Genomic DNA, 13,560 nt, shown 5'->3' with positions numbered 1-13,560 from the left:
CATGCAGTAAATGCTGCAGTACCTACTTTAGACACTATCATGGATTCATCTACTTCCAACGTGATGATTTAACTGAAAGCTGAACGTTTAAAAGTGATCAATGATTTCCTCAATTCTCCAAATCTAGATGTGTCCTTAATTAGACCTGGTTCCTAGTCCATTTGAAGGTGCAAAATTAATTTAGAATTTTGGCTAATCCCAATGGTTTCCTCATTACTACTGAAATATAGGATCTCAGGTGGGACATTCAAAACAATAGTTCCCAAGGAGGAGGCTAATGGCAAGCCATTAACCATAGAAACCAACTCCCCTTTACTTAGGGTTCAAAATTTCTTGTTTTGATCTTCATCTAAACATTTCAGAACTTCTACTCCAACCCCAACATGAAAACAGTGCTAAAAAAATTATGTTTTTAAATAAGCAAGAACTGCTTCATTTAGTATTTTACATTACGTGAATTTGCTAAGAAACCTCTAGAATAACATTTTGTTTAAAAAAAATAAAAAAATCGAAGTTACATTCAGGCAAGATAATGGAAACAGTATCTCCAAATTCCCTGTGTGGGTTGACTGTTTCTGTGGGACTAGACCAATTTCAAAAAATAGCCATACAGATTTTATACAGAAGCACACCAAAGTGATTTGCAGGCAATAAAATCCATAGAGCAGAAGCAAGTTGTTTTACTTCAGGTACCTGGCTAAAAAAAAATAAAATAAAAATAATTTTTTTGAAATAACCTAAAATCCATTCTGCAAACCACCAGAATCGTAGCAGCAGAATTACACTGTTCATACCTGAATTCCTCTAACTGAATATTATCATAATTGGGGAACAATAGATAAAAGACACAAATTAATCCCAAAGAATATTCCAATAACCAGCAATTACTACTTGAGTGTATATGCCTATAAGACATGTAAATAAAAACTAATGAAGGAAAGCAATCATGATATAAGCAATAAAACAAACCACTTACGCTCCTGGCCCTTGCCATGTCCATGTGATTGTATCCTAAGAAAAGAAGCATGACAGTTGCAATTAATTATTGTACTTTAAACTTTTCTTACATTATAGATAGTATAACTGATGACATATGACTAAAAGGTTTTCATGGAAACTTCAATACCCTCTTTGCAAAAGTTCTTAGCCCCAACAGGATTCAGCCTACCCTTTATGTATCTAGGAAATACCCAGTAACCAGCTCTTAAGCACAGAGTATCTATATTCATAAAATATTTAAAGATCCAGGGATTCTTCAAATGCTGTTAGCCTTGGAAAAGAAAGTTATTTACTGTAAGCTGATGTTCCTTGGTATGCATAGTCCATGTGTATTTTCCTAACCCATCCTGCTCAACAGGGTGTCCCTCAAGTGTCCCTACACTTTACTTGGACCTCTCAGCGATAGATATGAACATTCTAACACTTCTGCAGTGTTTGGGACCTGTGGAGATGACTGAAAGGGAGTCTGCTCAACTGACATAAAGCAGTAGGACAAGTAAGACCTTATGTCTTACCTCAAAACAGTATTTTTCCAGTTGCCTTTACTCACAGACAGCATACATCCACCTACCTGATCCAAGAATCAAAAGGTACGTTATAAGACATCTAAACCCACCAATTTACTCTGGGGCAAGACCAGCAGCACTGTTAGATGGCTGAGATGAATAGTGTGTAAAACACTGAGAGGACAAATAGGAAAAGAAGTGAACAAGATGAAAACAGCAAAAAGGAAACCGAGACCTGGAAACAAGTATGTAACAGGTGATAAGAAGGAATATGACAGTAAAGGTCATCACATTTTTAACTGTAAGACTAAGAAAACAGCAGAGGAAAAAACTGCGATACTTGGAGACTAGGTTTAAGCATAGAAGAATGAATCCAAAAACCTGAAAATTAGTTCCAAGCTACTGTTCTGACCAACTGGGAAAAAAATGTACAAGTCATTAATGGAAAGACAAGAGGACTCTCTAAATTCAGGTTTCTAAAAGACAAGATCAGAAAGATATTTCTATCAACCTACTGAAAGTGTTCCAGTTCAGTTCTTTGTTACCATCCAAAACTATTTTAGAGAGTTTAGGAGATCACATGTGCCATGATATTGAAAAATCAAGTCAAACTCATGTTTTAATTACCATTTAGAGCAAAAGACTGTCAACAAGTAAAAATGAAAGCAAGCAACACATCCATAAAAGGTGAAAAATGTGATTAATGTGATTGATCAGCAGCTTGGAATAAGGTCAATATATCACGAAGGACAACTAAATTTAAATATTGACTTTCAACAATTACTTTAAATCAAACAAAATATGATAAAGAACAATTTCATCCCTAGGAATCAACATACGTGCATGAAAACATACTTCTCCATGTAATGATCTTGTAGAACTTTAATGTCTATAGTTTTACTGTTAAACTGTTTCTGGCAATTTTGATGTGTCTGAGAATACTGCAAGTAAGTCCTGTAAGAAATGCCCCATGTGAATGTCTCAGCAGACGTGCATGCTTTTTCTCATCGAGAACATGAAGATGCAGCAGGGATGACTACTATAAATGCTACATAGTAGAAGACAGGATTCTGTTCTGCAAGAGGCAGACCTATTTTGTAGGAGACTCCTGCTAGCCTATCCAATATTTTCATGATAAAAACAGCAAGCAGAAGACGGGAAGTGGTATTTTCCGTACCTAGTTTAGATACCTTTTATATTTAAACACAGCTACCAGCTTAGGCTTATGGACAGCATTCACTTTGATAGCATTCTGAGTACACTTAGAAACTTTTGCATCTAGATAATGAATCCTTTGAATTGTGTAGAAGTACATCTTCCATATAATTTGTATTTGACACAAGAGGTACTGAGAATCATGCCAAGCTTCAAACAGCAGATTGGCTGTGTTTTGACATGCTCAATCAACCCTGATACACCAAAGCTACACAAGAGATGCTGCCAAATCTCTTATCAAATAGCAGTTACCTGTGGAAGACACTTGGACATAAAAATACATTTTAAATGGCTCTGTGATATTTAAACAGGTATATAGCCTTTCATAATCACCAGCACTGACAGAAAATTCAAATGAAGGAAAAGGTGTATACACGAAGAAAATGAGTGTAAAAATGAGTTGCAAAAAGGATTGCTGTAGAACCTATGGATGGAGACATTAGAGCATTTCTTCTAATTAGAATATAGGTAATAGCTGTCTAGCATCCAATAGGCAAAATGCTACAAAACTAGATAAACAGGAGCAAATTTTGAATTTCATGTCTAAACAACATTAAGCCTTAAAATGTCTTTCTGTTCATGCATCAAGAAGAGCAAACTAACATACTACTCCTAAAGAAACATCGACACAGGACCAGAGGCATCGCCTACTGCAAACAATCACAAGCCCAAAGAAGGAAGGTATTCAGATGGCAACCCTGACTAGAAACAGTTCTTCATGGCAACCAGAACTAGATTTATTTGCTAGAAGAGAACTGAATTTACATCACCATTTTTTGCCACGTTTCAGTCCACTGCAGAACAGTAGTATTTTACCTAGTTCTTGAATAGAGTACAAGGAAATAAACATGTAAGAGCGCATACACCTACTACATTCACACCAGGCTCTGATCTCCAAAAGCCTCCCAAAACAGTCAGCTGCACTCAAGTCCAAGACTGTTCTCATCTGTACTGTGGAACTCAGAGCTCTGAAGGTAGAACAAAGAAGGCAGTTCAAGCTAAAAGCAGTGGGGTGACTGCACACAACACATAACTGGAATTCACTGGCTAAGCAAAGATCTTACAAAATTCCTTTCTAAACCTAAAATTATAATATGTAGCGGTCAAACAAGGCAACAAACAGGAAGCCAGAGACAATTAAAGTTTGCTAGAAATGCTTAGTTTATGAAAAACAATGTTATCTCCCTACTCTGCTGTTCTTACTTGCTACCTCTTAACTGGATCCTAACCAAAATAAATCTCACCTTCACGTATCACATCATACTCCTCCTTCTTCTCCTAATTCTAACTTTGCTGCAACTCATCTGCAGCCCCCAAGCTAATCTAAAAATTAAATAGTAATAGCAATTATTCTCCTCCCCCTTAACACTTAGTGGAAGTAGACCGTAGGAGGTTAAATGACTCAGTATGGCACTGAAAACCTAAGTGTTTTACTTTTACCTAATACTTTTAATTGCCGTAAAGTTCCATACACAGATTCAGGCCAACTCCGATGGGTATCTATATAAATATTTACAGTTTTTTTAATGACATTTTGCAATAATATAAAAATGCATGAAAATTTTCATTAAAATTTACATTGATTTACCTCAACATAAAAAGCTCATTATTTCTGTTAATAGAGTATTAGCAATTGTTAATATTAGTTTACAAACATTGCATATTATGTACTACAGGCAATAAGGACATTTCCGTATGAGAATGGATTTTTGAAGATACTTGCAAATCAATGTTTGATAGCTTTATATTGTTTGATATTGTTATAAATACGTTTACTATTAACCAAAAGTAGCAAGGTATATTAAGTATGACATAAGGCACGTGCATATTTGCAATTTAAACTGGCAGTGCAATAAAGGTTTAAAAATATTTTTAGAAAAGAATCTTTCTTCGTGAAAATAAAACAGTTATGTAATGAAAAGTCCCAGGCAACCTACTACAATGCAATTAATACTACGCGAGCATAACAGGCTGCTATACTTGTCAGAGCATCCGCAAAGATCATTTTGGGGTTTGTTACTGCAAATTAGTTGACTGCCATCACACCGTGTCTCAGTCAAGAGCAAGTGGTGGTCTATGTATATTAACTTTGCTTAGGTTCTTTTATTTTTAGATCAAGCATATGTTTTATATCAACCTGTAAATTGACAGAAAGAACAATGGATGGAAACACTTTAAAACATAAGCACTCAGGTACCAAGAGGAAACGAAATCCTTCCTTAGATCGAGGGGTTGTTAATGGGCTAGTCAAAGAGAGATGACATGAGATCTTTTGATGTGACATGCATCAGCAAAGAGGCAAGGTAGTCCTTATTTTACTTCTGACACTCCTCCCATCCTCCCCTAAATAACTTCTATTTTTGAAGGGGACAGACTGGACCTGAAAATAGCCTGAGAGGGCTCAAAAAGAAACTTCAAGTAAAAAAGCTAGCAAAGTTCACCAGGAAGCATCTTCTAATTAATCAAGGAATGTAGACAGACAAGTTTCTGGCTGCAGTAGGAGAGGAAAGTAATCTACATCAGGTAAACTGAATAATAATATTAAAAAAAAAATCCTTCTTCTGTGCTTTCTTGTAGGCTTGATCGTGAAGTAGATCAAGTGAGCTTTGTCTTCATTCCTTTGCCTATATCTTTACAAGCATTTGTAACAATTGTTTAATTTAGATATTGTAAATAAACACTAGAATTGGCATGTATAATTTACGTGAATCTCATTTATATTGAAGGACTACTCCAAATTAGCTAGTGTCTAGCATTCCTTAGCCAAGTGGACAGTGAACGTAGAACATGGACAACGAGACACCTTACAAAGGTGCCGAGGTCCCCAACACATTATTCTATTATCATTTAGCTAGTTGCGTTAATTTGTGACTAACACCCCCACAGGCAGGAGGTGCAGAAGCATCTTCCAGCAATAAATGATATTAAGAAAACTCTCCAGCACACATTGCAGTAACAGGGAGCACATGGGAACACAGATCCTAGGCAGAAATTGACATTTGTCTTGTCATTTGTACAGTACTTCTTCTAACAACCTGAATAACTTTCAGAGCACTGTTTTAAAGGAGTAACTTAATAAAAGCAGAAACATTTAAACTGTATCAGTTAAGACTATTTATATTTATTATATATTAAGGAATACACACTCAGCATTTATTAATGCTTTCCAAATTTATTAATCTAATTATCTAACCTAAAAGATTACAGAAGTGCCAAAGTATTTAGAGGAAAATGCCCCATATTTACTGCAAGCTGAACTTACCAGTTTGTTTGGATAACGTAAAACCACTGGCTGTACAGGAACTCCAGGAATAAATGCTCCTAGAAGGCACATACGACACATCATTACTTTATAGTGCACTTTGGTACAGAAGAAATCTATTGCAGTAAAGAAAAAAATTATACAATTACTGGGCTGATATGCATAGGAATTAGTTGATAGTGAAAAGATATGATCCAAAAGTAGCCTCAGAAGTAATCTAAAAAGCAAGCACTGAAGAATGACAATGTATATCCATCTTTTCAGAAGATAAATTAAGAATGCTTGATTGCATTCTCTAAATTATCCTCTACCACTTACATAAATTGTCATGTACACAAGTCAAAGACCAGTACCAAATTCAGCTTGATAAATGATTAAAAAAAAAAATGAGTATGTGCAAGACAGTTAAGTCAATATATTCCCTGTGGTCAACAGTATTTTTTGGTGAAGAACCTAAGCTTTCTTATGCAAGAGCAGCTTTCTATTTTTAACTGAGTAACAACAATTTATAGGAAATCTATCATCTCTGAAGTAACAGAATTAATTTAACTTTTCTCCCACCTTAATTCCCTTCAGAAGGGCTTATTTGTTTATTCTGTAGCTATGGAAAATCTAATAGTTAGAAAGTATTGAACTAGAGCTACTGTACAGAAGTATTGCTTCATTTCATATGAAAATTATAGTTCTGATAAATAAGTAGCACAAGATCTATAAATGTCATTTGCTAATCATTTTCTTGGTTTCTAGCACAAAGATTGGCTAAGCATGATAACTATCTTGCTCAAGATTTCTCTAAACATCCTTATCTCGTGAAAACAACTATTCAAGACAGTCTTCACTCAAACTATGTTTTTTATAGCAATTTACCAAGTTCTGCCTAATGTTTCGATTAGAATTAAGAACTGAATGATGGAAGAATACTGTATTCTTAGCACTACATTTGCTTTACAGAATAATTGCATAGATGTAAAAGAAGTAATTGTAAATGGAGTATAAACATCTTCAAATGAAGGTTGAATGGGATCCTGCAGAGATTTGGTTCTTGGCCCAGTGGTACTTCCTATTCAGTCTCCAAAAACAACAGCCCAAGCAACTTTTGAAAGAATCCAAAGACGACAAAATCTGAGTGGTAGATGACAAAACCACCACTTAAACAGAACTAGACTAGCTTGCCTGTATGACTAGCTTGCACGAACGCAAAACCAAAAAACAGCGTAGCAAGAGCAAGGAGTGAAGGCCGTATGAGTAGAATGGGGAAAGGCATCCTGAAAGCAGTTACTTGAATAGAGACCTAACGTAACTTGATGTGAGGAATTTTGAGGCAAAGGATTTCTAGTAGGCTGGATGGATACAGAAACAGGTTCCAGTAGGAAAAGTGAGACAGTCAAGAGGCAGACAGCGGCATGTACTAGACCAGAGGAGAGGAAGATAGAGTGGGGATTTGAGGCAGAAGGTATATGGTGCCTGGAATGCCTATGGCACAGAGGGAGGGCAGGAAATCAGAGGTTTAATGAGGGACTCAAGCTGGTTTTCAAAGCATGGCCAGGATTCAGGTAGAGAGAGAGGGAGAGGGAGAGTAAAGAGCGAAGGAAGTGGATGGTCTCCTAACCACCACTCATTCAAGTAAAAAGGCAAGAGCTGAGAGGGGAGGAAGAAAAGCTTTTTGAATGTTTGTTCAGGAGACAATACTGAGATTCCTTCAGCGAAATGACCCAGTGCAAGGAATCACAATGCTGACTCGCTGCATGATATTCTAATAGCGATATGTAAGTTGTAAGCAACACAAAATATAAGACACACAGTAAGACCAGAACACAATGAGCTAGGCAGAAACCTAGGAAGAGTCAAAAAACACATTCACAACTGCATTGCTCACTGCAGTCTCCTCATTCACCATCTCCCTACCTACATCCTAAAGGCAGGTTTACATTAAACATTGGTGGTTCGCTATTGCAGTAAAGAAAAAACTGTTTACTGCAGTGTTGGCATTTCTCCCTGTTGTAACTGCAGTTTACAGCTGCAACAACGTTCAGTGTTATACTCTACTAATTTGATAAGCTAAAAGGGTGATATTAACTGAAAAGAGCTTAGAATGTGGATGCTAAATAAAAAAAAAGATTGTAAAAAATGACAGCCTCTGTTAACATTGCTATACTGGCAAGATTCTTGTGCCATCTTCACCAGAACGCAACTCAACAGAAGAGTTCGAGAGGAATCAACCACATACAATACAGCAACAAATGCTGCAGCAGCCTGAAATAGATACGCGCTGATACACTATAAAAGCTTAAGGTATCTAAATGCTGCATGACAGACCCAAAATAGGAAATGGAGGGGGGAGGGGGAAAAAAAAAAAAAAGAAAAAGCAACAACGACAAACAAAAACCCAGTAAGAAACATCAGTCCTCCAGCTCATATGCATCTCAGAAGCCAAGAAAAAAATCTGAATTATCTAAAACATTTTTGCTCAACAGTGGAACTACAATCCTTTTGTAGCATCAGAAAATTTCTATTCAATTCCACCCTATTGCAAGATTGTTAACTCAACTTCTGCAACAGCAAGCAAATTACAATGCAAGTGGTATTTCAGAAAATGAAGATACAAGAACATTCTGTGGAGAACAGAGAAATGAGCATCATACCTACCAGGCTTGAATGTAATTAGACAGGATCGGTTTGTGCAAGTGCCCTCTGGGAATATCATTATCTTGAAGTAAAAAAAAAGTTGACTTTTAAGAAATATTTCAACGTGGATTTATTTATAAACACATCTTTTCAAAGCTAACGTTAACTGATTACAGTAAAAAAAGTTTTCAGGGAAAAACAGTTCAGCTAGAGTAAAAAAAAAATACTGCTCAATAAAGAAGTCAAAGTTCTGTCTTAATAGTCAAATTATTTTTCTCTATCTGTGAATTTGCCTCTTTCTTGACCTCCGATAATAATCCTATGCGATTGGAACACTGAGACAGTGACCAGAAACACTTGTGAGTACAAGAGAATTTTCACAAAAGGTTTTGGTGCTGGTAAAAATACCATATTCTGTTTTGCACCAAAACAAAATTCCTGGTCCCAAGCTACCTGCTTACAGGCTAAGAAAAGGAAGACTTATTTTCTTCTTGCATTTATTACTGGCATGTGCACAGATGTCAGAATGATAGAGGCTGAAAAATATCTAAACAGAATTCTAACAACGCAAAAAATGCTCAAGTTGAACCGAATTCAGAGGAAGAGCTTAGATTGTTAAAAAAAAAGTTTCTGACAGCAAAAAGCCAAGAACTGCTGGAATTTTGTTGAGTTAGAGAACAAGACAGTTAAAGGAAATAAATACATTTCATAAGGGGACAAAGCAATGGACTAGAATTAACATTACTACTTTTATTGCCCACTCTGGTACTAGCTTGCTAGATATTCTGGAAATCACTTCAGCTCTGCAACTCAGTTTCTTTATCCGTAAGTAAGAATACTTACTTTTTAAAGTGCTTTCAAATCTATTGATGAAAGTCATGATGTGAAAGCTATATATCACCTTTCTGTCACATTGTTTATAACTGTTTATAATGTTTCTGTAGTCCAGTATGCAGATGCAACCACTGTAGTAGTAACAATGTCATGAAAGACGTACTGTATCTTAATCTCAAAAATTCACAAGAAGAATGCTTCAAGTTTTCAAAATAATCACATGCTTCTAGAAAACTGAGACCTTAGGTAGTCATCCCTTCCTTCCCATTACTCTCTTCCAAGGCACATTATAGTCATATTTCAGGTGCAGAAAAAACCCTGAGCCACTTATTTTAGCAATGTTTTCATCATGTGGTCCAATAGAGGTGTACTTTGGCTATTGGAACATCTGAACTGCTTGGGCTGTCTTGGCCAGTATCACTTCTCCAACAATGACAGTATGCCAAAATCCTGAGAAGGGCAAGAGCACACAATACTCCCCCAGGTATTCTACTGCACACCTGATTATTTTCTTCTTAGAGGACTTTCTAAACCTGCTATGATCTGTCCATTTAGTATCACTTAATAGTGCTGTATTCCCATGTACTTACCCAGTCTCCCCTCAAAACATGCTGCAATGAAAAACTAGTGTTTTGTACAGATAGAAATCTTACATCTTCTAGAAAGAGGGGGGGAAATCCCACTCCCGCAAGCCATCTAAAGCATCCCACAAGGAAAAAAGTAAACTGCAGATCCAAAGTCTGGAAATGCCAAATACCATCTGTCACACAGTAGTAGTATACAGTACCTGTGGCCATTTACCATCAGACTGAGCACGTTTCTTTATCTCTTCAACAGTTTTCCTGCGAGAATCCTGGTCTGACCGAGATACAAATACCGGTCGGATGTATTTGATTAGAGCTGAAGAAGAGGGAAAACAAAAACAAGCAAAACAGCTTTTATTTCCCCTTTGTTTGAAAAAGATTCCCCCCCCAGTAGTCCTCTGGACAAAAATTTTGGTACAAATACATAACTATTTTAATATATTACACTGCAAACTTAAATATCCAGCTGAATTATTGCAGTTTTATTGAAATATTTTCATGAATTCCTGTGAGGAAAACCATTTACACAATTTTGGCACTTTGTACTTGTTCAATTTTTAATAGACCAATACACACACTTTACATAATTTAAAACATGATTGTATATATTATGCATAGTTTTCTGCAACAATACAGCTGTGGCTGACTATAGGCCATTTCCTCCTAACACAAAAATCACAAAATCTATAGCCTCCGCCAACCGAGCAAAGTAGCAGGAACCTTCCAAGTGCTTCCAAAAAACATCCTGCAGGTCAAACTGGCACTGTCTTTAGAGCTTTTGTCTCCTAAGACACCTCAGCTTCACTGAAGGTACACCATCAAAGATATTACATACACCGATTATGTTATATTATGTTATCATTCTGAAGAATCAGCATGATCAAAAGAAAAAGCATGCTTATTTTCTAAGCTGTCACCTGTTTGCCTGTTCCTCATACTAGATGCATCAGATCTCGGGCACCCTCTTCCTGGCTCAGTGGGAAACCTCTTAAACATAGCCAGATACAAAATGAGTGTGACCAAGAATCAGAAATCAACCCATAATATCCTCTCCATGCATGTCTGTCACAAGGACACCGAGGCCCACTTACAAAATAAGTAGCATAGCATATACAACTTTTGCAGTGTCAGAAAAGCACTACAAGAGAAGCATCTTCAAATATACTACTTCATACTTTTATTTAAGCAGGTTGTCTTCAAATATCTTTTTATCATTTTTGTATCTTGCAATCTTATTCGAAGGTTCAAAAGTCACTAAATCATTAGCTATTCTATTGGCCTAAAATACAAATATAAAATACAGTTTTCATATTTCCAACTACCGCGAGATGAGTTCGCTGACACTAGCTGTATAATCTTCTTTTGTCAAGGACTGACTTGCTGCATTAATGGATCAGCCAGTGCTTAAAGTGTGAAGTAAAAAACAGCATAAGGAATTACAGTCCTGTACTCAGCAAAAGCTGCTGATTCTGGTGTTACCCCATGGGCAGTTTAGTCAGCTCTCACCAAAATCCTTCTATAGTTCTGTGAAACTAATCCGTCACACCTTACAGCAAATTCCCAAACATTCAGCCAGCCTATGAAATACTGCTTTTATCCTACAAGTTGCCGAAGCTTAGGAGACAGTATATCAGAGAAAAGTTACCATACTCCTGCACTTTTTCCTACATGCCTGCTCTTAGACAATATCCACAGAACAATGCTTGCTAGGGGACCAAAGATCATCATGGGCCAGCTGGGGTTACTGCTGTGGGAAGGCAAAAAAAACCCCAACCAACCAAGAAAAAAACCAAACACAAATCACAGAACCACCACACACAAAAACTAGAAAGAAAAAACAGAACAAGGAATAAGATGCAAAGGAAACTATACTCGGTTTCATAACTGCTCATTTTGTTTCTTAGTGATGCTAGTCCTGAGTTTCCCCTACTGCTGCAAATTATTATTCTGTAGCAAAAACATTATCAAGTAAAAGAAAGCAAAAAAGACTCAAACATCCTCAGCCTTCACCCTGAAGTTTCTTTTACATTAGGCTCAAATGATGGAATTCAGGTTACTTCAGGCCAAGGAATGAACAAGATAATTCCAGAGCTCCGAGGCGCTTATCTGAGCCGTCACTATTTCAACCCATCACATCAAATCTTAGCTTAATGAAGAGACAGGGTGATCATATTAAGTCTTACTTCCTTAGGGATCAGATTAAAAAGCTAACAGAATTCTTGTTTTATTGTTAAACAGCAACTTAAGATCCTGTAAGACACCAACTACCAGGCCCTTAGTGGTTAAGTTCAACAATTTAAGTGAAATTGAAACTCTCAGTCATCAGTAAGAAGTTGAAAATACATACCAAGGGAAGACTAGCTCTGTACTTGCCTTTCCTCATATACTATTTTCATAACCACTTTTGAAAACAGAGCACAAGGCTACACAGACCTTTATTCTCACCACATATTTTCATGTTCAGTAAATAGACAGAAATCTGAAAATTCAAAGGCTGTACCAAGTCGATCTGTGCAATAAATAGTCAGGAGCAGGGCCAAAGGTCTGTAAAGAGAAGCTGAGAAACACATCAAATAGATGGACAAGATGAGACTGCAGTCAGAAGTCAAGTCGAAACATAGGGAAGCCTGGAGGCAATATATATGAGGCAAGGAACAGGCAGGACTAAAGCAAAATCAGGGCAGGAGCAAAAAGCAGCATGCATGAAAATGCTTCAGACAGCTGGCATACTGAGCAACTAAAGGAAACAAGCAGAACTGTGCAATATGCTTAATAAACAGAACATAATCTTAACCTTCTCTCTTCATCAGTTTAACTGTCCAAGTCCAATTGTAACCAGGTAATGAAAACCACAGCTCAAGTATTCAAGAGATGCTGAAAGAGGTGCTTGCCCATCTCCTCTCACTCCACTAAAGCCACCTTTAAATTCTAAATTCTAGTGGGCGATGGTGGACAATCCTTCAATTCACAAAATTGACCTTGCCAGTGTCATTATTCCAGCTTTTTCTCTAGCAGTGTCAGTCCTAGTTGATGTAGTCACTCTCATCCCCAATTTCAGCTCATCACAAGTGGTCCTGAAGACAGGTGACACATGCTGTACTCCACCTTCTTAGGCAGGTGCCTGCAGTTTAAACAGTAGTGCCAGTAATTCATCAAAACCTCTGCCTTGCAGGGCAGCCAGAATGCCGCAGATACGCTACCAATGGAAAGTTGCTCTAGCATGAAACAGCCTTTTTTTAGAGACCCTGCAAAAATTCAGTATTGCCTTAATTGCAGGGTGGCAGCTCCAACCAATTTCAGAACCGTAACTCCCATGCAATCATTTCAATCACCAGCTGTTGTGTAAGCAAAAAAAAAGTTTCTCTCTGCTGAGCTGAACACATAGAATTGGTGTCAATGAGCTTCTCAGGATAACAGGAAAAAAAATAAGGTATTTCATCTCTATTTCCAGGCAAATGTGGGTGAGGAAACCTTGTTTCAAATCAAGACATGAAATGCTATTTAACATAGAATAGAAGGAAGAATTGTAACAAAT

The 13,560-nt window shown here is 37.0% G+C and overlaps 1 protein-coding gene across 1 annotated transcript in view; it reads right to left on the bottom strand.

The window, feature by feature from the left end:
* The window catches only part of LPCAT1 (lysophosphatidylcholine acyltransferase 1), a 70,247-nt gene that overhangs the window by 40,546 nt on the left and 16,141 nt on the right, over nt 1–13,560 (bottom strand). Inside the window, exons 4-7 of the mRNA XM_076330197.1 lie at nt 10,229–10,341; nt 8,629–8,689; nt 5,983–6,041; nt 977–1,011 (exon numbers count right to left, since the gene is read on the bottom strand). Of these exons, the coding sequence (XP_076186312.1) occupies nt 977–1,011; nt 5,983–6,041; nt 8,629–8,689; nt 10,229–10,341 (268 nt within the window). The remainder of the gene's footprint in view (nt 1–976; nt 1,012–5,982; nt 6,042–8,628; nt 8,690–10,228; nt 10,342–13,560) is intronic.

This window comes from Aptenodytes patagonicus, chromosome 2, assembly GCF_965638725.1.
Source record: "Aptenodytes patagonicus chromosome 2, bAptPat1.pri.cur, whole genome shotgun sequence".
Taxonomy (NCBI): Eukaryota; Metazoa; Chordata; class Aves; order Sphenisciformes; family Spheniscidae; genus Aptenodytes; species Aptenodytes patagonicus.
The sequence above is the reverse complement of the archived record's forward strand: the minus strand, read 5'-3'. Positions and strand labels throughout refer to the sequence as shown.